Source organism: Babylonia areolata, chromosome 13 (assembly GCF_041734735.1).
Source record: "Babylonia areolata isolate BAREFJ2019XMU chromosome 13, ASM4173473v1, whole genome shotgun sequence".
Taxonomy (NCBI): Eukaryota; Metazoa; Mollusca; class Gastropoda; order Neogastropoda; family Buccinidae; genus Babylonia; species Babylonia areolata.
The window spans coordinates 12,107,322-12,130,925 of record NC_134888.1 but is presented as its reverse complement, the minus strand read 5'-3'; the positions used below and the strand labels follow the sequence as shown (position 1 = coordinate 12,130,925).

The 23,604-nt window shown below is 36.8% G+C and overlaps 1 protein-coding gene across 2 annotated transcripts in view; it reads right to left on the bottom strand.

Moving 5' to 3' along the window:
- Positions 1-23,604, bottom strand: part of LOC143289061 (glycerophosphodiester phosphodiesterase domain-containing protein 5-like) — an 89,028-nt gene that overhangs the window by 37,685 nt on the left and 27,739 nt on the right. For both annotated transcript variants that reach the window (XM_076597879.1, XM_076597880.1), the window contains 5 exons: positions 22,879-22,972; positions 17,732-17,890; positions 14,093-14,186; positions 8,049-8,194; positions 6,907-6,989 (listed from right to left, as the gene is read on the bottom strand). In XM_076597879.1, the coding sequence (XP_076453994.1) occupies positions 6,907-6,989; positions 8,049-8,194; positions 14,093-14,186; positions 17,732-17,890; positions 22,879-22,972 (576 nt within the window). The remainder of the gene's footprint in view (positions 1-6,906; positions 6,990-8,048; positions 8,195-14,092; positions 14,187-17,731; positions 17,891-22,878; positions 22,973-23,604) is intronic.

Sequence of the window (23,604 nt, the reverse complement as noted above, 5' to 3'; positions counted from 1 at the left end):
TGCATAGCATTACGAAGATGATGACCTATCACTATTTATTGATGCAATCAACGATGTACAGCATCCAGACAATGCGTTTGCTGTCATTACTACCAGCACAGGGAAAGATATCAGTTTCAAAATTGATACTTATTCACAAGTCAATGTCATACCTGCATCTGTATATGAAAAAAATGTGTGAGGCACCGCCATTAAAACCAAGCTCTAGCAAGATATTTAGCTACAGTGGACAGAAACTACCAATCACAGGTGACAACACCATGGAATGCAAATACCAAATACAAAGAATGTTCCTATACAGGCATATTCCAACATTGTTGATACACCTCCAGCTTCACAACCCTTTGTTGGTCTGCCAGCAAGTTTAGAGCTCAAACTCATTCAGCTGGTCTTGTCTGTCAATTCCAACTCTTCATTGACAAAGAACACCTCAGAATCTCCGATGACAAAAAACACTGTTACTGAAGAGTACAAAAAGCTCTTTTCAAGTCTTGGCGATCTTCATAGTACATTTGAAAGAAAAAGCAACGACTGTTGTCCATTCTCCACACTGTGTACCACACACTATCAAACAGAGACTGAAGGAAGAGCTGAACAAGATGGAAACCAGTGGAGTAATCAACAAAGTCATCACTCCAAAGGACTGGGTGAATCCACTTGTCGTTGAAAAAGAGAATGGGAAGCTGAGAATCTGCCTTGATCCAAGGCAAGGGACTTAAATGCTGCCATCAAGAGACCTCACTTCCCTATGCCTACCCTTGAAGATACACTTGCCAAGCTGACTGGTGCAAAGTACTTCTCACAGCTTGACACAAGTTCAGGTTATTGGCAACTGAAGCTGGATGATGAATCATCCCACTACACCAAACACTCCTTTTGGGGGGTGCCACTTCAAAATATTACCATTTGGTCTCATCAGTGCACAAGATGAATTTCAGCACAAGACAGATGAAATTTTTGAGGGTCTTCCAGGCATCACACCTCTAGATGACAACGTACTCATCTCAGGAAGAACACGGCAAGAGCATGACAGAAACTAGCGAGCTGCAATTGAGCGTGCCAGCACCAAAAACTTGAAACTGTTGTTGGAACAACTGAAGTCCAGTATTTTGACACATCGTTTCATCTGAAGGCTTGAAACCAGATCCAGCTAAGGTTAAAGTGGTGCAAGATATATCACCACCAAATAATAAAAAGGAATTCCAGAACATGCTTGCTATGATAAATTACCTTGCAAAATGTGTTCCACAGCTGTCAGAGATAACCAAACCCATGCAGTATCTACTCCAGGACAAAATAGTGTTCATCTGGGACCACAAACAAGATGAAGCCCTGAAGAAAGCCAAAGAAGTAATCCTGAGTCAACCTGTCCTCACTTACTTTGACCAAAACAAACCCATCTCACTCCAGGTCGACACTAGTAAGCATGGAGTCAGAGGTGCACTCTTCCGAGAAGGAAAACCAAGTGCATGTAAAGCAAAGAGCCTCAGCAAATCAGAAGAAAAGTACGCACAAACAGAAAAAAAACTGTATGCCATACTTTTTGGCTGCAAACAATTCCACCAGTACATCTATGGACACAGGATCATGGTCAAGACAGACCACAAACTGTTAGAAAGCATCATGAAGAAGCCTCTTGGACTGGCACTGCCATGTCTGCAAAGAATGTTACTTCAGTTAAAATAATGTACCATGGTGATTCAGCTGTACAGCATGTTTAGCACAAGACAGATGAAATTTGAGCTCCAGGCATACTTCTTGAAAACGCACACCAGAGCCGGCAGATGAGAACAGAATCACAGCTGCAACTGAGGGTGCGACAAACTGGGTGTGGAACATGAGTCGTTTGGCCACATCATTCTCTAACTTGAGAACGTCACAAGTATAGTGTGAATACTATTCACACCAAAATAATATATAAAGAATTTCCGGATTGTTGCTATGATAATTTTGTGCAAAGTTTCCACAGCTGTCAGAAAACAACATGAGTTTTTGTGCAAATATGTCAATGTGTGTAATGACAACAGATTGAAACTGTGACAGAAAGCAAAAAGAACCTGATATTCCACACTAACATGTACAAAGCAAACCCTCTACCAGGGAAATAGCATGTGGTTTGATTCTTGAATGTCAAGTGTGTAACGCAGAAAGACTCAGCATTATCAGAGTACTGCACAAATAGAAGTGTGACTTGGAAGTTCATCATGTTTCAGGCAAGATTATCCCTGTCGTAGACGCACTGTCATGCAAGTTCTTGCCAGCTGAAACAGATGATCAGTCTACTGAAGACCTCGATGTCCAGGTCCATACCATCATCTCTAGCCTGCCTGTCTCAGACAGTAAGATGGAACAGAGGACTCTAAGGTGCAAGACCTTGAAGCAGCTGTGCAAAAAGGCTGGCCTCGATATTGGCAAGAAATCAATTCTGGATTGTTGGAACTTCCGTGATGAAATCTCTGTCATCAACAGCATTATTCTCAAAGGCCAGATGATCTTTGTTCCCACATCACTCAGACCAGAGATGTTGGATAAGATCCACACAGGACATCTTGGGACTGAAAAAACATTAAACCGAGCCTGAGAAATCCTCTTTTGGCACAGATGGCAACTGATATTCAGAACAAAATTGCTTCCTGTCCAATCTGTACCAACACCAGAACCCAATGAACCCATGAAACCTCATGAGATGCCCAAATGCCCCTGGCAAAAAATAGGCACAGACCTGTTCACTGTGGACAACAGACAGCATCTGTTAATGGCTGACTACTATAGCTATTTTTTTTAAGTGGATGAACTGATCAGCACCACCTCAAATACAGTTGTAAGAAAACTTTCTGTCCATTTTGCCAAACATGGAATCCCCGAAATCGTAATCAATGACAATGGACCCCAATTTTCCCCTGAAGAATTTGCAAGTTTTGCCACAAAACTAGGATTTAAAAACATATCACCAGCACTCCAGGCTATCCACAATCAAATGGACTGGTTGAAAAAACAATAGGGACCATGAAGAACATTTTCAAGCATGCAAAAACAGAAGGCAGAGATGCTTTACTGAGTATCTTGGAGTATCGAACCACCCCTGTGGATGGACTGGTATCCCCTGCCCAACTCCTCATGGGTTGTCAGCTCAGATCTGTTCTACCATATCTACTTCCAAACACCTGGAACCCAAGACTATCAACCCTGATGTGGTCAGAACCAAGTGTCAACACCTTCAAACCTCACAGAAAAACTACTATGACAGGACCAGTCACCTAATACCACCAAGGGGTGACAGTGTATATGTGAAACTGACCAAAGACGACGACTGGAAACCAGTCCAGGTCATCGCCCCAAGCAGCACTCCCGGGTCATTCTCAGTGCAGACAGAAGATGGTCAGATCTACAGAAGAAACTGTTGGCACATCAGACATGCTGTGCAACCACACCGGCACACACGACCACCATCAGTGTCACCAGCTCCCTGTGCCCATCCAAACGCTGTACAATACCCACCAAGACAACTCTCAACCAACTACCCACAGACAACCCTGTCTGGAAGAAGAGTGAAACCACCCAATAGACTTAATTTATAAATGCATTTACTGTGCCAGAGACATTTTCCCACAAACCTCATTCACATAAACATTACGGTTTATTTTTTCTATCTTTGGATGTAGCATATGTTCGGGTGTTAATCATCTGATGACAAACCCTGTTCCCAAATCCACAGTACATGTTAGTAAATCCCCTGAATGGGATAAGAGTTAGCCCCCCATGGCTTACCAACCGCTGTATCTATAATGCTTCTGGAAACGAACTCAGATCTAGATTCTAGATCTACTGTATACACAGATATACAGAACATATTACAGTTTACCCTTTTTACCTTAAGAAAATGGGTCTGTGTGTGCCCTTGGTATATGAAACCAAACTGGAACAATTACATGCCCAGGGAATTTTTTTTAAATGATTCAGTAATTCAAGTGCTTAACCCGGAGAGCGCGATGAGCCACGATCGTGGTTTTCCCGGTAAAGTGCGATGGGCCACGATCGTGGCTCTGTTTACATAAGGTCCGACATCATACGGCTATACTCGGCAGCCTTCGTAAAACTGCCTCGTTCTGGTGTTACTGCCTCCCTGCTTGTGTTTGCACAAACTTTGACCGAGTTTATAAGTCCAGATCTTCGTATTTTTTGTAAACAATGAGTGACACTGAAGTTGACAAAGCTCAGGAAATGAGTGACCTTGTCACTAGTGATGATTCGTTTGCTGACAGGGATTCTGGTGAAAACGGCTTTGTTATTTTGACACTTGGGCATGCTGGCTTGCTTGTTGTTCATTCAGTTTTGTGTCTCCAGCCACAAAAACTGGGGGGTGGGTGATGGGGGTGGGGAGGGGTGGTAAAGTGGGTTAGGCATGGATCTATTGCGATTTCTTGACCAAATCAAGCTAGAAAACTGGGAATTATTTTGATTTAAAGCATTCTTGCTGCTTTTGAAAGCAACATGAGCTAAAAGAAAACATTTATTTCTGTTTTTGCCTGTAATTGCATAAAGTATTGTAGATGTGCGCGTGCGTGGCGTCGGTGGGTGTGTCTCAAATAAATAATACAATGCTTATAATTTTATTGTTTCAGTTATATTCATATCATGATTCTGCAGCCAGAACATTTTTTGTACAGTTTAATTCCAATTTTGAGATTTTGACTCTGTAAAAGATGTGAAAATACCTATAAACATTGTGGTTGACGTTTTTGGAAAACAAGTGTGCAAAATTTGTTAATTATATCCTATGGAATATCTCCAACTACATACAAGGTACAGCCTTTTTCTTACTTTTATCTGATTCTTCATTCACTCTACTTTCCAAAAATGTATAGGTTTACCTATTTATTCTTACTGATAAGCATACAAATGCCCCAAATCAGAGCACAGGTAGCGGAGGCAAACTATCCCTTTGTTTTAAGCATGATTTCTGTAAGTATGTTTTATTATATCCAGCACTTTGAGGGTTAAGTCCAGAAATCTTGTCTATACTTCACAAGTTGAGTGCCTATAAAAAGTCAGCTGACATCCTGCATGCATTTTGATTTTTCTGTCATCAGATTTTGGTACAATGAACATTAACAGACTCTGAATGGTTAGTTTAATGTGTCTGGATTATAAACATACTATTCAAATGAGCATTCATCAGGTGGCAGACCCTTTTCTTCTCAATCATGATTTGCTAACTGGACCACTTGGAGCACGGGTTTAAACAGGGTTTACCTCACATGCCAAAAAGGTGTCAGACACTTTGTAAAATTTGTATTTTGTATTTGTATTTCTTTTTATCACAACAGATTTCTCTGTGTGAAATTCGGGCTGCTCTCCCCAGGGAAAGTGCGTCACTATAATACAGCGCCACCTATTTTTTTGTATTTTTTCCTGCATGCAGTTTTATTTGTTTTTCCTATTGAAGTGGATTTTTTCTACAGAATTTTGCCAGGAACAACCCTTCTGTTGCCGTGGGTTCTTTTACGTACGCTAAGTGCATGTTGCACATGGGACCTAGGTTTTTCGTCTCATCCGAATGAATAGTGTCCAAGACCACCACTCAAGGTCTAGTGGAGGGGGAGAAAATATTGGTGGCTGAACTGTGATTCGAACCAGCGCACTCAGATTCTCTTGCTTCCTAGGCGGACGCGTTACCTCTAGGCCATCACTCCAAATGAAGACAGTGGTCAGTGGATTAACACAATGTTGCAAGCTATGCTGATGATCATGAATAACAATGAGAGATGGATCTGTCTTGTTTAGGATTCGTTTGCACTCGAAGGTGATGACAACAACAGTGACAAACCTGACAGTAAAATTCAACACTTTCTTCAGTCCATCTATCCAGTCAGACATCATTTCTGAGCGAGTGACCATGACTGACAATGAAGGCACAGTACTTTTATGTAACTTGAGAAGAGGGGGAGGAGAGATAGAGAAGTGGTGTAGGACAAATGGTCTACAGCCAGACAAAAGGCAGGTAAGGGGGAATGGCATTACCTGTCAGTCAACTGTCTTTTCACAGTGATCAACTGCCAGGATGATATCTAATAATCCACAGTTTCCTTGAAATCCAGGGTTGACAGATGACAAGACAGGAATCACGTGTTATTTACTTTTTCATGATTTTGTCACTGATCAGTTGACCAACTTCTTTATAGAGGAGACAAACTGAATACACAGCAGATACTTTGTTGGATCAGTTACAACAAGGTGAAAGGTAAAACCATCAAAGCGCTCTCTCCTCTAAAGGGGATGCCCTTAGGTGTAAGAAAAGCTTGACAGCTTTCTTTCTGAGAACATGAATCAGTTTTTATCTTCACCAAACCCGTGTATATCATTGCTGGGACAGTTATTCACTTACATGACTACAGTATTGCAATTTTTATCATAAACTCATGAGCCATTTCATTTTCTTTTTACAGGTATAATCAGACAATAAGCATGCTATTCCCAGGTGTGTGGGTTGTTTTTTTGTTTTTGTTTTTTTGGGGGGGTCACTCTAAGAAGGTGGAAATAGACTTTCTTAATGCATTTAAAACATATATATATATATCTTCACTTTGAAATGCCTGAATAATTATCTAGATTCAAAATAATTGGGGGGGGGGGAAACCCAACTTTAGAATCCACATTCATTTTCCTTCACAAAATATTTACTTTTGTTCTCTATCTCCTGTAGTTTTTGTGCTAGATTTTTTAATCTATTACCCCTGAATCCTCTAAATTCCGTGACAATGGGAAAGCTTTCATTATTCTTTTTTATACAAATTCTCTGGCACTTAATGGGTTAATAAACAGAATCCTAAACTGGAAATATCAAAAAACCTTTGCTGTTCTTCTTAAGCCTTCCTCACTTTTCTTCTGCTATTTCTCGTTTCTCACCTGATCCTGACATCACTCTCCAGCCCAAAAACACCAAACTTGACAGCCTCCCGGAATGCTGCCACAGTGTTCTCTGGAGCAACCTGTAACATGAACACATACACACTAAAGCAGTAAGTTAGATGGTCAAACATGCATACCTCCAAATACAAAGCTGTTTGAAAATGTTATAATCATGATTTTCTGCCAATGCTTGAAAAGAATGAACCCCCAAGTTTGTTTTCAGTATAGGTATAATCAGCTACCTATGAGTCAGAGGTACACAAATTCACTTGTGGATGCAGTTTTAACTCCAGATCACCAAAAAATGTCTGTGCAATGGTGCCAAGGTTGGCATATTGTTCAAATATGTTGGACTTTTTAATTACTACCACTTGCTTGTTCACTGTATAACAGGGCTGCCATCCATGGCAAAGAACATAATTCATTACATGCCCTAAGTATCAAGAGTGACAAAGGATGCAGCTTGATTCCAGTGCAATGGCCAAGTTAACCCCTTGACAGGATGTGTACTAGATTTAATAAAAATTCAGGGCAGTTGATGACTTGCAATAAAACACAAGCAGTGTGGCTGGGGAGTAAGAAAAAGTCATGAAAGATATACTGTCCTCATTTCGAAATGAAAAAGAATCCCCATTTATCAAAAATACTGAGAATGGGTTTACCCAAGATTATGAGGATTGCAAAGTCATAAATGATAATGAGACATTTAAGATATCAAAAAATTTGGACACAAAGAACTGTAACTCTAGTTAGAAGAGTTACCCATGCACACACATCACGTACATAGTACACACACACACGCACAAACACACACACACCATGCATGCACACACACACACATAAACTCCATTAATTCATCCTTAAGCAAAGCACGCACACACACAAACTCCTCTATTTCATCTTAAAGCAAAGCATGCACACACACACACACACACACACACACACACACACACACACACACAACTCCTTCAGCTCATGCTTAAGCAAAGCATAATTACACACACACACACACACACAATCTTTTAGCTCATCTCTATGCAAAGCACACACACACACACACACACACACACACACACACACACACAAACATCACTCAGCTCATCTCTAAGCAATGCATCCAAACACACACACACACTTACTCCTTCTGCTCCTCTGTGAGCAAAGAGCCTGGGTTTGGGTGGCATGGAGGCAGAGGAAGTGATGCAGGGGCAGTGGATGTAAAGGGGGGAGATGTACAGGCCAATCATGCCTCCCAACACCACCACCAGCCACACAAGCTGCAACACTGCATCCACACCATACACTTCATTTCGCATGGCAATATTAATGCAACACTTGCAAATACACACACACACACACCTGAATGTACATATTAGCAGATGTACATTTACACATGTACGCATGCACAAATATATGTATATACACATGAATGATATCAAAGATACATGTCTGCAATAAAGGTGTTTTTTTAATGTTAGTGCTACTGTTATGCTCAACAAATGAAACATTCAAAAATTTTCTGAAATAATTACAATAATTCTCAGTCTAAGGCACTCCTATATATACGGTGTATCCCTTGAATAACAAAAAAAACACATCATTGGATACTGGTGTTTTGTGGATATGCATGCCTTTTTTGTTTTTTGTTTTGTTGTTGTTGTTTTGTTTGTGTTTTTTTGTTGTTGTTTTGTTTGTGCTTTTTTTCTCTGTATTCTTGGCTTTATATATGTGTGTGCATCACATGATTTTTTTTGTTTTTTGTTTTTTTTGTACTCGATGGTGAACAATTGATGGGAAAAAAATCCTAAACCTTCGTGCAGGAATATGAGTATACTAGTAAACTTTAAAAAAAATATTTTTCTGTACTTTTCGGATTCCACGGAATCAAAAACAATATCACTCTCAGCCCGGTTTTGGCTCTGTGCAGTCAGCTAGGTTATGGGCGACAGCGATAGTGTGTAAATGTTGATGCTATGCCCCTTTGTATTACTCTTACTGTACATTGTGTTGTTGTTGTTTTTTGTTGTTTTTGCGCCCATCGCTCGCTTGCGCTATTCAATCAAATTGTCATTTTAAAAAATATTTTTGTACTATGGTGTCATTTTCTTTTGTCAATAATTGTTACTTGTCTGTATGTAATTTACTTTTCTATCTCGGTCTCTACTTCTCACGAATGGATGAATATTTTTTGTTTCCTTTTGCTCTGTTAATTGATTTTAGTATACACATTCTTTATTTCTATGTTTGTTTAACAGAAGAAAATGTTATGGATAGAAATCACAGTGATTCTCTCGAAGAAAGGGGGTGCGAAATATACAGACCAAAAATACCACTTGTCAATGCATAACCTTAAGATATCATCTCTAAACTGCCAGGGGTTGGGAAATTTTCAGAAAAGGAAAGATGTCTTACAGTATTTAAGACAAAAGCAATATTCAGTATACTTTTTACAAGACACACATTTTACTAAGAAGATGGACAGACAGATCAGGGCAGAATGGGGTTATGAATGTGTTTTTTCGTCGATTAATTCTAGATCACGAGGGGTAGCTATTCTGTTAAATAATAACTTTGAGTTTCAAATACAAAAAACAATTATAGACATTCAGGGTAATTACATATTTCTGCTTTTAAAAATATCTAGCATGGAAATTCTTTTGGTCAATGTGTATGGACCTAACAGAGATGACCCTATATTTTTTGAAGAGATTCGGACAAAAATTGAAGAACAAGCTATTCAGAATGTAATAATAGGAGGCGATTGGAACTTAGTTATGAATCCTAGCTTAGACTATTACAACTATAAACATGTAAACAATATGGCAGCACAAGAAACAGTAATAAAGATGATGGATGACTTACAGTTAGTAGATATATGGAGATAATTAAATAATGAGGTTTTAAGATACACCTGGAGGAGACCAACCCCCTTACAACAAAGCCGTCTTGATTTCTTTTTATTGTCTGACAATTTGATCACCAACGTTAAGGATGCAGACATCACTTATGGTTACAGAAGTGACCATTCTTTAATTACAGTTGATCTACAATTTAACACAGAACCCAGAAGAAAAACATTTTGGAAATTTAATTCATCTTTACTTAGGGACAACGAATATGTAGAGTTAGTGAAAGAAACAATAGAAAAAGTAAAGGACCAATATGCAGTGTTACCGTATGCAAGAGAAAACTTAGGCAAGATACCTAACAATGAAATTCAGTTAACCATAAGCGATCAACTCTATCTGGATGTATTATTAATGGAAATAAGAACTAAAACAATATCTTTTGGTATAAGAAAGAAAAGACAGCTTATAGAAAAGGAGGAAACACTAGAAAAAGAAATACAGTGAATCGATAAAGAAATAGATACACATAGTTTAGCTAGAGAATTGCAGGAGAAAAAAGAACTAGTACGGCTACGAAAAATAAAATTGGAAGGGATCGCATTAAGGTCAAAAGCAAGGTGGGCATCTCAGGGTGAAAAGATGACTAAATATTTTTGTAATCTTGAGAAAAGACATTTTGTAAGCAAACAAATGTTGAAATTAGTTACATCTCAAGGTAATATTTTGACGGAAACAGACGAGATCTTAGAGGCGACGAGACTTTATTATGAAGACCTATACAGAGAACAGGAAGTAAAAGACATAGACATTAGCAGTTACATTAAAAGTTTGCCCAGTCTGGATGAATTTGAATCAGAGCAACTAGAAGGACTTATAACAAAACAGGAAGCACTAAGAAGAATGCAAAACGATAAGAGTCCAGGCACAGATGGAATGACTGTAAACTTCTATAAATTTTTCTGGAAAGACATAGGGGACTTTGTAGTTAGATCACTGAATGAAGGTTTTAAAAAGGGAGAACTGTCAGTTACACAAAAAGAAGGGATAATTACATGTTTACCAAAGGGAGATAAGCCAAGAGAATATTTACAGAACTGGAGACCTATTTCGTTGCTAAACGTAGCTTATAAGATAGGATCTGCATGCATAGCTAATAGAATCAAGAAAGTTCTACCAAAGTTAATACACGAAGATCAGACAGGTTTTATTCCAGGTAGATATATTGGCGATAACATAAGAACCCTGTATGATATTATGCATTATTTAGAAATTGAACATCGTCTAGGCTTGTTAGTATCAATAGATTTCGAAAAAGCATTCGACTCATTAAATTGGTCATATATGAACACTGTATTAAAAGCCTGTGGATTTGGCCTAGATTTATGTAAATGGATTCACATCTTTTACAAGGATATAAAATCATATGTCATTGTGAACGGTAAAGTATCCAAAGGCTTGAAAATACAAAGAGGATGCCGCCAGGGAGATCCAATCTCACCCTATCTGTTTGTATTATGCTCAGAAATCCTGGCGTGCAAGATTAGGGAAGATGAAGAAATTAAAGGCATAAATTTATTAGATACCATTTTTAAAATTAGTCAGTTTGCTGATGATACAACATTCACATTAGAAGGAGATAAAGAATCGTATGAAAAGTTGTTTGAAACACTAGAGGGATTTGAAGAATTTTCAGGGGTAAAAATTAACTATGATAAAACATTAAATGTCTGGTTAGGAAGAATGAAGAACTCAAAACGCCGGTATCTACTAGAAAAGAAAATGAAATGGACCCCCCCCCCCCAAATATAACCTTTTAGGCATTTGGTTCACAGAAGATCTATCAAAAATAACTGAAGTGAATACAAAAGACAAATTGATAGAAGCTAAGAGGCTTTTCAAGATTTGGTCAAAACATATATGTACACCCCTTGGTAGAATTGCTATTTTAAAATCACTTATACTTTCAAAACTCATTTACTTGTGGATTCTTCTTCCCAATCCCCCGGACAAAGAGATAAATCAACTACAGAAACTGTGCTATGAATTTATATGGGATGGCAAAACAGACAAGATTAAAAGAATATATACAGTACATAATGTTGGAAATGGAGGTTTGGGTATTCCAAATATACAAAAGTACATAGAGGCTCTAAAAATATCATGGATTAGGAAATTACACACAGGAACAGCAAAGTGGAAAAAAAATACTCTTAGTCAAATCCCCAGAAATCAACTCCCTGGATCTGCACGGACCAAGAAAATTTGTAAACACTGAATGTAATAGTTTCTGGAAAGATGTATATTGGGCATATGAGAATTTTACAAAACATGTTACGTTAAAAGAAGCACAAGGGGCACTCGTAGAACCACTTTTTCATAACGACAAATTTAAAGTCGGTAATAAGACAGTTTATTTAAAAAATTGGACAAGTAAAGGTATTTTTCTGGTTACAGATATTGTAGATGAAAATGGGTGCTTCCTTAGTCATAAAGATTTCACAGAAAAATATGAGGTTAAAGTTAATTATTTACTGTATATGGGATTTATACGTTCCATTAAAATTTACTTGCGCACAAACAATATTACTATCACAGACAAAACTTGCAATAAAGGACCAAAAGCACTGCAGATAACAGCTAATGTTAAGAAAGGATCTAAAATTTATTATGATATATTACTTGAACCAATTTTTCTATACAATATAAATTCTTTTATCAAGTGGGAGCGAAAACTAGACATTGCGATAAATTGGGATACCACTATGAAACAAGTGAAAAACATAAAAGAAGTAAGATTGAAATGGTTCCAGATTAGAATATGTCATGGTATATTGGTTACAAACAAAATACTAAAAAAAAATGGGAATAACAAATAGCGACATGTGCAACTTCTGTAAAAATGAAACAGACACAATTCAACACTACTTATGGCACTGTACATTTACTCAGCTCTTTTGGGGGGACTTAGAGAATGTCTTGAAGGAAAAGTGTGAAAATTGTGCAAATGTAAAGTTTAATATAGAGTTAGTATTATTTGGAAATGATGATGTTACAAAAACAGGTGAAATATTTGACTATATCATTCTAGTGGCAAAACATTTCATTTATAAATGCAGAATAAATAAAATCAAACCATGTATAAAGTACTTCCTAACAGACCTAAGAAACATATATAAAACCGAAAAATATATACACTCGATGGAAATGATGTCCATAGCATTTTCTAGAAAATGGTGCCCATACATAAAAATGATTGAAGGCAACGAGGAGGAGTAGAGACAACCACGAATGTAACGTTTGTTCTTTTATTTAATTTTTTTCCCCCTTTGATTTACTTACTTGTTTTTAACAGTGCATGTGACTTTTTTGTTTGTTTTTTCTCGGTATGAAGACAGTGTTGTGTCATTTTCCTGATTTGCAGTTTAGGTGGTGCACAGTGGCAAATATTGTTGATTCCAGATGTTGGCTTTGTATGTCCGTCTGTATGTATTAAATGTTAAACTCGAATAAAATATTTATTTAAAAACATTAAAAAAATAATAATAATAAAAATTTTTTAAAAACACAAAAAAAAAACCATCAACAAAAACGTTTATGAAAAAAATCACAGAATAATGTGTGCTTGCAAACACAAGAGGAATGACTTTAGAAGTGCTATGTTTTACTTTAACCTTGAGTTGATGATTTGAAAGATACGAAGAAAACCATTTTAAAGCAGTAGATTTAATGCCAAAGGTAGTGTGAGAGTGTGTGTGTGTGTGTGTGTGTGTGTGTGTGTGTGTGTGTGTGTGTGTGTGTGTGTGTTCTATGAAATGCATTTTGTTTTAATCTAAGCCTTATTTACTTCATAGCTTTTATAATCTGATTCATCTCTTAAGTGTGCTTTTTCATTCATATGTACACACTGGATGTTTTCCATTGTCAGACAGCGGTTGATGTGTTTTTTAATGCATGTTCATAGTCAACTGGATGATGTAAGGCGCTTTGAGCAGCATTGGTGCTGGATATCGCGCCATAGAAAAACTATGTATTATCTGTAGTAGTAGTAGTAGTAAAGTTACTGTTCCTGTTTTCTGCCTAAGAGTATGGATGTTTGACCACTCACTAATCTAGGAGAGAAACCAGCCCTGTTATAGTAACAATCTGCACTATGTCTTTTGTTTGTGCAGTCCATAAAGGTATGAGAAAGGCCCAGAGAGCAGCTTTGTTCAAGAACAAAGGTGACTGAAATGATTGCAACAACTACCAAAGCATGAAAATGAAATAATAAAACCAAAATAATAAAACCAAAGTCATGTTTATTTTAAAGGCTAAGCTCCTTCAACAGTACTTACATCTACTGGAGAGTTTATACCAACTGTGTGATATAAACCACATAAGTGCAGTCATGATCACCACAACTCCAATATGCAAAAAAGGTCCAAACATCTGCACACAAAGTCATCATACGCATTTACCATAAACAGCAACAAATTCAATACATCAGAAAAAGTAAGATGATGTTCACTAACTCTACCAAACACAGGTAAAGAAAAAACTAATCTCCTTATTCTAACCAGCTGTCAATTCCATCTCTCAGTCTGTACAGCCAGCTCTAAAGAAGGACTAAAGATGAAAGGTTTATGTGACAGGAAATAGTTTACAATGATTCAGGATGAAGTCCAAACGTTAATAAATGACAGAGGCAAAACAGGATCTCTTAACAACTCCGGTGCACAGCCTCTCACTGCATCTTCTACAATGAAGTAGTTTTGGGGGGACTCTTCTCAGCAGTCAAGCACACAGCAAAAATCCATTTGCTGATTTGGTTTTGATTCATTGATTCCAAACTGTGCTGTCACTTTGAAGTGAGTAGTTTTATCTATATTTCTACACAGTAAGCTGACAGTGTAACTAGCAGAAAGTCAGTAAAAAAACAACAACAAGATACTGGGGCACTGCTGCTCAGTGTAAATGATTTCTACAGACTAGGTTCTTTTCATATGTCTTCATCCAAAAATAGGTTGCTTCCACTCCTGACAGCCTGTTGATGGTCTCAGTGGGAGTGGTCAGGCACAAGTGCCCAACCACGTGTCTGCTTTTTTATCAAGATCCAAGATCCTGTGCTTAATGGGCCTTTAACCTTATTCATTCATGTCTATCCCAGAATTTACCATCAGATACAGATGATGTAAACATGGCCATCATTCATTGTACTCATTCTTGAAGGTCTTAGTATGTATGGATTTCCTGATGTACTGTATTTCAGAGCTGACTGATCTGCTAAGCAGAGTACAAATTTTAACAAAATAAACTTCAGTATTTCATACTGCATGCAGCCAAAATCAAATACACTGGAAAGATCTGTCTGTGTTTTGAACACCAAGAAGAAGCAGTGTGGAGCAGGGAATGAAGTTAATATAAAATACGAACCACAACTGTACAGTTCCATAAAGAATAGCATCATGCACAATGTCTGCATGGAGTCCCTGTGCAATGGATCAAACTACTACGTTGGGACTTTGAAAATCCTGCATCCAAAATGGCATTTCTGTTGTCCACCTTAACATGCTGTTGCTGTAATGGTAGAGGTAGTGTTAGTGTCCCTTCCCATGTTCATTCTAAATCAAAATCTCTTCAGTGCTGAATGCAGTTTGTCCCAAAGCAACCCTTTGTCTGAGCACTTTTTTTTTTTTTTTTTTTTTTTTTTGATGCGCAGGTAACACTGAGAATCACTGAGAATACAAAACAACATCAGGAATACTTAAAAATGCATGGATAGCATCAAGAGTGCACTGATAACATGATAAATACACAGATAACATCAATTACAAAACAGAACTTACATAATCATTTACTAATGTGTGCTGTTAAGGCCAGACACGGTAGTGAAATTTTGATCAAAATCATGATTTTTTGTGATTTTCGTTTTTTCACATAATTTGCTTCTTCAACATCTAATCTTTATAGTCCGTTTCACCTGGGTACTTATTATTCACTTAAATAAAGCTTCAAACAGCATCAACATGTGTGATTTCTTGTGAGTACAAGCACATCTCTTTCTTTTCCTGTTTTCTCAGTTTTGTGTTTTGTCCTTGTAATACCATTTTTCAAAATGCTAATGCTCAAAAACTTTAACAGATAGCATGTTCAAACTTGGTACTTTCTTTCTTTATGTATTCATCTTTATTATAGTGCGGTTGTTTGTATAGTACTAGTAAAAGAATGAATATACACTCATTTGAAAAAAAAATTATGTCAAGGAATTTATACACATTTCAACCAAAAAATATAATAAATGTATTTATTCCAATTCCAAAATACCACTGCACTATAATAAAGAACAACTACAAATAAATCAAATAAAACAAACAGAAATAACATATCTATAAAGGTACCGAAGTTCTAAGCTTTTTTTTTTTTTGTCGGCCATTTTGGATTTCCATGGAAACCGTCGCGACAAAATGCACAAAATTACCTTTTTAGACATGTTTAGTCCAATATCTTTGCATACCATGTCACAGAAAGCCATAAACTTCAAGTTTATTTCATACGTTTTTGTACTACCGTGTCTGGCCTTAAGCATCATGCAATGCATTTTTTTTTTTCTTTTAATCAAAATGCGTTTTTTTTTATTTTTATAATAATAATGTACAATTATACAGCATCCTTTCTCTCTAAGAGCTCAGGGTGCTTTACATGAAAGAAAAGGTTACAAATTACATGAATCTTTCATGACCACTCCTTCTAAAAAAATCTTTCTTTGAGCAGTTTTTGTCCAGGCTTCCTGATGCCAAACACCTGAAGATTCCATCTCCTGGAGTACTGCTCATGGTCATTTTGGTTTTTCTCAGTTCTTGTCAAGTTCTGTATCTGATTTTTCAATTATGGGTTTTCAGATTTCACTTTTTCTACTTCAAAATATAACAGTTTCTTTTTCTATATCTAATGCATGGAATTTTTATTCCATTTTGTTCAAGTTTTTGTTAGTAAGCACTGCAGTCCATGAAACCAGGTCCTCCTTCTTCACATCGTTAAGGTCTACTTTGGTAGCAAGATCTCTGTTTAATTTCCTCCAGCACATTTTGTGAACCACTCTTCATTTCCTCTTCTTCAAGGAAAAGTTTCTCAATCTCACTGACACTTGCTGCTTGCTGCTTTTTTGCTGCTGATTTTCTTGTCGGTCTCTCTGGGTTGTACTCACTGGAAGAGCTTGAAAATGCTTTTCTTTTAAATCTTTCTATGTGCTGTTAGTATGCTCGTTTTCATATTATCACAGTATAGTAGTTAGAACTCGGTGAAACAGGTCAATATCGACACAGCCTACACACAATGTCAGCACAGTCTACACACAATGAACTAACATATCTGATCTAAATCACACTGTAGTTCAAGCTGTAACATCCTCAAACTTCACACACATATCCATCCCCATCAATGTGTCTATTATTCTGCATGCTAGAACAATTATCTTGGTAAATGTTTGTTAATTAGTCTGAGCACATCTGTTGTATAAAAAAATGAAAACAAGTCAACTGGTGACATTATTTAAACATTAGATCTTGGAGAGTTAATGTCACCAAATCTTTAGAACTAGTCACATAACTAGTCTTTTGGGTAGCCATTTTGATAGGCCTACTTTGTCCCATGTTTAACCAAAACCTGAATTTCTTATCTCTGCAACTGTGCAGATAAAACCTAAAACAGCAAACAATTTCATACTATAAGCAGCCTTTAGCATGAAACATCCCAGAAATTAACATTAAATTTATCAATTATCAGGCTGAATGCCATCCACATATATTTGAATGCACAGAATCACTTCTACGTGCATTATTTGCATTATTTTTATGTCTGATATAATTAGTCTCAGTATGGAAAGGTAATTTCCACAGCAAAAATGTTATCTTGTATTTATGAAACATAAAGTGAATTCTTCAAATTTTCACACAGATGACATGACACATATTTGTCAAATACCTTGATCTACTTACCTGTAAGGACAAAAAGACAGCATGAAATTGTGTGTTCCACAGCTGATTGAGAAGAATGGTCATAACAATGCATCCTGCTAGTGACAGTAACATGAAGACAAGGTGCACAATGTGGATGTACAGCTGATGCCCGTGGCCAATATGACACAGGTACAGGACCTGTAACAAGAAGCACACCCTCATTCACAATCATAGATGGAAAATTTCCTGACCAAATTATTAAGCCTTCATCTCCTTTAATTTTTGTTGCTATTTTCCTTTTTATCTTTTCATGTTTACCAATTAATATGAACATAAAACACATTTTCTGGCAGTTACTTAGAAAGTCATGTGGCAGACCTGGAAGCAGAATCCAGAGATGAATCAATTTTGATAAGATTTTCAACACAGCTGATTGTATCAATAATATGAAAAAAGCCTCCAGTTCAGATTATCAGCACAATTAATCATTTCAGTCTTTAAGATTATTAGAAAACCAAATTTCTGATAATATATCAACAATTTTAGGATTCCATTTAATATCTAAATTCTTGATATATTTTGCTTTAAAACCTTATTTCCTTCTTAACTCATGGCTCATGCATTTTCTGCATTTCTGAAGAGCTCTTTTTTCACATTTTAGAACAAGCTGAGTTTATTCCTCAAAGGATAATTTGCCTCATTTTTCATCAACTAGGTATTCTCTGCACATTGTGAGATTGTGTGTTCTTTGTTATCAAATAAAATACCTTTAATATCTTTATCTTATTCAATTGTGACTACTAAATTTTGATGTATAATATTCATACATAAATAATAATACAAAAACAGGGTCATATGGTCTGCAGCCTTGTTAAACAAAAATAAATAAAACCCAAATAACATGACATTTGACTATTATCCCCTAGGCCGTCCATATGACAAGATAACTTACCAGCGAATCACTCCGACTTTCCCATGGTTTGTATTGAGTTTGTTGACAAAATCACTGGTAGCTTTAGCTGGGGGAATCTTTCTAGATTCTATTAATAGCTATAAAACCCCATCTACATAATGTAGCAGTCCTTTATTTGAACGAGCTGGTTGGGTTACTGCCAGTGTTTTGCCTGACATGTCACTCTCTCAGCAAATTGTCCGACACCGGGCTCAAGCTATGAGTTCGAAGTGCACTAAAACAACCAAAATTGCTTTCTTTAGCTGATGCTCAGAAAGAATTGAAGCGTCAACTCAAAGAAGAAAGTGATGAAATTTTATCAGACAATTTGACAGAAAATAAAGGGAGCAATGAAGAGACTGGCCAAGATATGACGAACAGTGCGTGACGCTGGCTGTACAGAGCAGTATCACGACCAAATTATTACCAGTACACACTGTGAGCAACATTCTTGGCACTGAGCTAGCTGACGTGGACTGAGGAGAACTGGGCAGAGTGTACCATGTCAGACTGTGGCCCTCAAGCAAACATTTCTTCATGAAGGCCATGGTCAGAGAGGGGGAAGAGTAGCAGGATGGAGGCTGACAGGGTGTGGCCACACATCTGTAAGTTATCACTTGATTTCTCACAATAAATTGTGTATACTCTGTGTATGTCTCTTTTCCTATTGTGGTTGTTCTAGTATCATTTGTGTGTACAGGTATTATCCATTTGTCCAGAAAATATATTACTGTGCAAACTACCTGACCAATGTTTGTAATGAACAAGCTGAAAATGTGACAAAGAACAAAACACTGATTTCAAACAATTGCATGTCACTGAAAATATACAAAATTGGAAAACATCATGTGTTTTGTGTTAAATATTCATTTACCTTTTCAGAAAATATATATCCATTTTTGGGAAAAAAAAGCCCTGGCAAATAGATTTCACTTACCGGTAAATATTATTTCCCTGGCAGCAAAAGGATTAGTTACATATACCTGTTGAGTTTAGGTTTACTTTTATAAAATGTTTGAATCCGTCTGCAGATATTTTCTCCAAAAGCAAATACATCCAATATTTTAAACAGAAAATGACAGGTGAGCGAACTGAAAACTTTCTCAAAGTCTAAAACATAACAAAAGTGCAGGAAATATCTCAACTCCAGGTAACCAGTTAAATCAAAGATCAGTCTCACCTTATTTCTGAAAACAAATCTGTGCAGTCAAATCTTCACATATCAATTTGGAAAAATACTTTTTTAGCTTTTCACCCCCAACCATGGTTTTGTTGGGTGTGCCAACACGACTGCCTGGGTGTACAGTGCATAAGAGGCGGCCAGAAATTTGTTTCATTTGCCACACAATGGTGATGATAGTCACTACAAAAATGTGACTAAAAACAAACATAATGTTGTTGTTGATCAACTGAAGTTATTCCAATCATCCTGATAAAAATTACATGCTACCAAGTACATTTACAGATGGTTATGTTGGAAGTGGGCATAGCAAAAACATATTAGTCTAGCTTCACTTTTCGGTTTCATTTACTATGAAAAGCCAAGATACTGCTGAAAGTGTGTCTATGTATTTTAATATTATATAATTGTGTGTGTGTGTGTGTGTGTGTGTATGTGTGTGTGTGTGTGTGTGTGTGTGGCTGTGTGTCTGTGTGTGTGTGTGAGCGTGCATGTGTGCACGTATGCATGTGTAAATGTGTGTCCACATGTGTGTGTGAATGTTTTTGTTTTGAACATGTTAGTGGAGGAAAACATAATTGCACTTGGTTGTTGTGTCAATATATTTGTATATATTTTAGTACTATTTCCACCTACAAAATACAAACTCGTGATTTTTTTTTTTCAAAATGTTTTATTTTCACCAACAAAATACAAACTCATTAATTCTTCCTTTTTTTTCTTTTAATATTTCATGTTGTTGTCTTTTTATCTTGGTTATCCTCCCATGATTGGGAGTTAGCTCACCTTGGCAACACTGAACATAAGATAGTTGTCTTCTGGGGTTTTTTTTTGTTTTTGTTTTTGTTTTTGTTTTTTTTGGGGGGGTGGGGGGGGTATTTGTTTGTTTGTTTTCTGGTTATAAACCCTTCTTTCCGACTGGCTAATAGTTTTGTTTCAAAGGGAATGGGTTTAACTGCAACTTTGTTTCTGGAAAACAAAAAAACAAAACAAAAAAACAACAACCAACAAACACACCACTATTTCTAAAACTCTACTCCAAAGACATCTGATATCAAGACCCTTTCAGTTTTAACTTTCATCAAGATGACTTGAGTTCCTGTCATTTGCATTATTTTTCCTTTCAGGAGACAACAATTCTTAACTGAAGATTCTAGTCCTAGAATGTCACAGTCCCAGAATCACAGTCCTAAAAAAAATAATGTGTATGTAAAAGACGGAGAGGGAAGGATGTGTGTGTGTGTGTGAGAGAGAGAGAGAGAGAGAGAGAGAGAGAGAGAGAGAGAGAGAGAGAGAGAGAAACTAACTGAAGTATATATAAATGTATGCGTGCGTGCGTGCGTGCGTGTGCGTGCGTGCGTGCGTGCGTGTGTGTCACTGTGTGCGAGATAAAAATAACAATAAGGATATTTTATTCTGATAAAGGACAAAGTCCCTTGCTGAAGGGGGTCTTACAAGAAAATAGAGAAAGAAAATGACATGACACAATAAACCGACATCACAAGTCAACCAAAAGTAGCTAATACAATATTCATAAATATTCACAAAACAATGAATCGAAGTCTCTTCAATGCTTCATATAAGTATATAAGTATATGGCCAAGTTTTTTTTGAGTAAGCTCATTTTTTGATGACATGAGCAAATCAAATCTAAAAGCACACAGATCTATATGATATTTAGATTTAATTCATCTTTGTCTGAGGTCACTAAAAACAGGGCAACATAACAATAAATACAATTCATCTTCCCTACTCAGGTTGCACAATTGACAGGTATATACATAGTCACTCCTCCTACAGTATCTGAAACTGTGAACACCAATATTAGAAATACCAAATCTAAATTTTGTCAGTGCACTTTTTACATCTGTTCATTTCCATCCCAATATATGGTTCAGTCCCCTGCAATGTTTTAATGAGTTTAAAATGTACAAATCTATTGCTAGTTTCCATATGATCATGCCAATCTTGCCACCTACAATCAACTATTCGTTGTCTAAAACACTTTAAAAAACCTACAATATCTTCAACATCTTGATTATCCCAAACAAATGAATAACCATAAGAATTTAAACACTCATGAATACATGCTGCCCATGTCTTTTTTGCCATTATTATCTAAGGAATGCAACATCTGATAAGCTTTGAATGGTAACCTCTTTTCCTTCATTCCTGTTAAGTTTCAACCAATACTTAATACATTTCATGTATGAGTTTAAATAAATTGGATATCTTCCCAGCTCCCCATGCACAAGATCATTTGGTGTTCAGATGTCCACATTCAGAAACCATTTCAATGCAAACAAGTGTACTTTTTCTATTTGCTCACGCTATTCCAAGGCCCATATTTCTGCACCATACTGCAGTATTGGCTGAACTTGAGCGCCAAATAACCTAACAAAAATACCAAACGAATTACAATCAAGCTTATACAAAATATGAAGTATCAGAATAAGTGCTTTCTTTGTTTTATTAGCTATATCTTGGCATCTGAAACTAAGTTTTGTTGAAAAATAAATTCCAAGATATTTATATGCATTTACAACAGCAATTCTTTCATTTCATGTGACTATCTTTCATTTCTTGCTAAATACCCACCCTTATGGAACACAACAATACTTGTTTTATCCATATTTACCTTCAACTGTAAGTTACTTGTTGCAGCATATAAACTGTTCAAATGCTGTAAACCAACTATTGTTTCAGATAACAAAATTATATCATCAGCAAAATGTAGAACAAACAGTTCAATCAAATCAAATGTAACACCATGCATACTGCATCATTTTCAAAGCAAGTTTGTTAATAAAAAGTGAAAACAAAACCGGGCTACAAACATCCCCTTGTTTAACCCCTCAAATGCAGTTAATACAATCAGATAATGTTGCCCCAGCTCTCACTCTCGTTTTCAATCCATTGTACATGCTTTTTACACAACGATGCAACTTACCACTGATTCCATTCTCTAATAAAATGGGCCATAAAAGTTTTCAAGAAACGTGTGTGAGAGAGATCACTGCTTGACACACAAGGATGCTGGGGCCTGCCACTCACCATGATCAGCAGGAAGTATCCAAAGACAGTGCAGGTCAGAGGCAGCAAGATACTGTACCATGGCAACCACACCTTCAGGCGCTTAAACATGTACCTGCAACACACACACACACACACACACACACACACACACACATATTCACTTTCTGCACCTCACTCACTTCATGGACTGCTGGATTCCTGTCACATCGACCCATTGGAGTGTTCCTGTTGTGGGACTAAGGCTACAAGTATTATAGCATTGGTTTTTTTATGTTCTTTTTTGTTCGTTTTATTAATATGTTAACTGAGGACACATTTTCATGTAATTTTTCAGTGTTTACGGGATGCTAACTTAATTGTTCAAATTCATCCTTTTATTTGTATATTCCCCTTTTACTCATACATACGCACACATACACACATGCACAATCACATACACACACACACACACATTATATATACACACACGCAAACACACACACACACACTCACACACACACACACACACACATACCCACAAACACATGCACTCACTGACATTACACATCTAATATCACATGAAGAGAAAAGACATTTAATTAAAGAAAGAACCTTCTGCACCTTTCTGCCCTCTATGTCACGTATCACAGCTGGCATATTCACACATACTGACATGCCTCCCTTTCCAACCTGTTCAGACACATGCTGAAATGCCTCCCATTCCAACCTGCTCAGACACATACTGAAATGCCTCCCATTCCAACA